Genomic DNA, 2,540 nt, shown 5'->3' on the forward strand with positions numbered 1-2,540 from the left:
AACAAGGGCAGGGGGGGGTGGGGGGGCGCCCCTCCCTTCAGTGCTGTGCTCAGCCCCCTCCGTGCTGGCTCTGGGGGCCACTAGAGGGCTGCGCTCTGCTGCTCTGATGCCCGGATGGCAGGGAGGATGGCAGGGACCGGGAGAGACAGGACCCGCAGACCCAGAGGGGGGAGGTCTGTTCCCACCTTGAGAGAAGGAATCAGGGAGGGAGCGATGCTTGGCTGAGTTTTGAAGGATGAGTTTGCTTTTTGGGATTTGAGGGAAGGAGTGAGACTCCAGGCGGGAGACACGGAGTCCTGAGCCTGGAGCAAAACTGAGAGGGTTGAGAGTAGACTGTAGAGTTGGAAGGCGTGGGTCCAAGCCCTTGTTCTCCCACCTACGGCTGGGTGACCTTGGGCTGTGCACCCACCCTCTCTGAGCCTTGGTGTTTCCTCATCTGTAAGGTGGGTCTAACAATGATAGCAATGGAACAACGCTGGCAAAAGCACTTGAAACTGCCTGGCACAGAGCAAACATGCCCTAGACCGTAGCTTTATTGTTAATAGTTACTATTAGCTCTGAGGGCCAAGCCAAGGAAAGTAGACTGTGTCTGGGGCAGTGAGGAGCCCGAGAGGGTTTTGTACAGGGGAGGGGCATGCTCAGATCCACGCATTAGGAAGGACGGCGGAGGGGGGCTCCTCGGAGGCCGAGGGAGCTGTCATGGGGGGCACAGAGGTACTTGGCTGGCTACAGGCTGGGCCTCCCCGGGCAGGGAGCCGGGGTCTGGCTCGGGAGGAGCCCAGTGCAGATGCGGGCTGACGGGGTGCTGTCTGTGGCAGAGCGGAGACCGCAGCCCAGAGAGCGGACGTGCTGAAGGACTTCTCCCGTTCCTCGTCCAGTGCCAGCAGCTTCGCCAGCGTGGTGGAGGAGACCGAGGGCGTGGACGCGGACGACACAGGCCTGGTGAGAGGCCCAGGGCGTGCGGGTGCTGCACAGTGGTCTGGAGGGGAGCTCTCTGGTCCCCGCAGATGCTCCAGGCAGAACATGAGCTTGAGTGTGGCTGAGATGAAACCAGGGGACCCAGCCCAAAGGAGCGATGCAGACTAATCCTCCCTTACTCTAAAGCCTTCCATGGCTCCCCAGTGCTGCCCACAGAGCACCCAATCCCTGAGACTCCTGAAGATCTGGTCCCCCCTTCCCCTGCACCTCTTACCACTTCAGCCATTCTGTGCTCCTTTGCAGTCCCCCCAACATACCCCACCTCTGGACCTTTGCACTTGCCATTTCCTCTGCCTGGCAGGCTCTGCCTGTCTCCTCTTTCCCTCTTTGTCTCACTGACTCCTACTCATCCTTCTGGACTCAGCCTCACATCACCTCTGAAAGCCTTCTAGTCCTCGGGTGGGCTAGGGGTCCCCCCTTTAATGCTCTCACAGGCCCCCCCGCAGCTTTGCCCGTGTGTCATTGTTCATTCAGCAAACCTTTAGCGGCCACGTGTCCCTTGCCAGGCCCCGTTCCAGCTGCTGCAGGTGAGCAGGGAACGGCAGACCGAGGCCCCGCCCGACGGGCTCAGAGTCTAGGATTGTTTTGGTCACCGTCTGCCTGGCCTCCTGGGCCTCGCTGTCTGAGGGCAGGGGCCGTGCCCGACCTCGCAGCGGCTCGGCCGGGAGAACGCCAGGGACTGTTTGCTGAATGAGTGCCTGGGGGCGTGTGGTGTATGCCCAGGACTGTGCCTGTCCTGCTCTGCCCTCCTCCTGGTCTCCCCGGGGCAGACACTGCTGGGCCCCCGTCCTCTTTGCAGGGGCGCAAGGGTGAGGGGTTGTGGGTTGCAGCAGGCAGGGGAGGCCAGGAGAGGGGAGGGAAGCAAAGCCCGTGCCGCGGACAAGGGCTAAGCCCCCTCGTTCTCTCTTCGCCCGTCCCCAGGAGAGCATCTCGTCCTCAGGGACGCCCCACAAGCGGGACTCCTTCATCTACAGCACGTGGCTGGAGGATAGTGTCAGCACCGCGAGTGGGGGCAGCTCCCCAGGTATCAGGCCACAGACAGCCCCCCCAGGCCATCCTTGTGCAGCTGGGGGACGGGCATGGCCCCAGGCGGTGGGTGTGTGCCGGGGCTTCCCCTGACTTAGGGGACAGTGGGCGGGCCATTATCCGGCCCTGAACGGCTGAGGGCTGATGGCTTCTGGAAGGGCCTCGGGGAATGATGGAGGGAGGGTAAGGCAGGGAGGTAAGGGTGGGCAGGGTTGCAGAGTACCAGTGCCTACCGCCCATCCATGCGTCCATCTCCTTGCTGCCTCCCCGCGGCCAGTGAGGTGGCTCCCTCCTGCCCCCCTCCCCAGGACCTTCCCGGTCACCCCATCCCGACGCCAGCAAGTCGGGGGACCCTGCGTGTCCCGAGATCAAGATCCAGCCGGAAGCAACTGAGCAGCATGCGCCCCAGCAGGTACGGGCAGCTGTCAGAGGGCGGTCAGGGTGGGCATGGCCAGCTGGAGGCTGGGGCAGGAGGGGTTAGGGGAATGGGGAAGGGGGGCGGGCGGGGGTCCCGGGGGACCAGGAGGGGGGGGGGG

At 63.6% G+C, this 2,540-nt stretch overlaps 1 protein-coding gene across 1 annotated transcript in view; it reads left to right on the top strand.

Annotated features, from left to right (window-relative positions):
- Positions 1-2,540, top strand: part of RAP1GAP (RAP1 GTPase activating protein) — a 47,699-nt gene that overhangs the window by 43,710 nt on the left and 1,449 nt on the right. Inside the window, 3 exon segments of the mRNA XM_077775508.1 lie at positions 819-942; positions 1,900-2,002; positions 2,313-2,416. Of these exon segments, the coding sequence (XP_077631634.1) occupies positions 819-942; positions 1,900-2,002; positions 2,313-2,416 (331 nt within the window).

The sequence above is a fragment of the Crocuta crocuta genome, unplaced genomic scaffold, assembly GCF_008692635.1.
Source record: "Crocuta crocuta isolate KB4526 unplaced genomic scaffold, BGI_CrCroc_1.0 scaffold127, whole genome shotgun sequence".
Taxonomy (NCBI): Eukaryota; Metazoa; Chordata; class Mammalia; order Carnivora; family Hyaenidae; genus Crocuta; species Crocuta crocuta.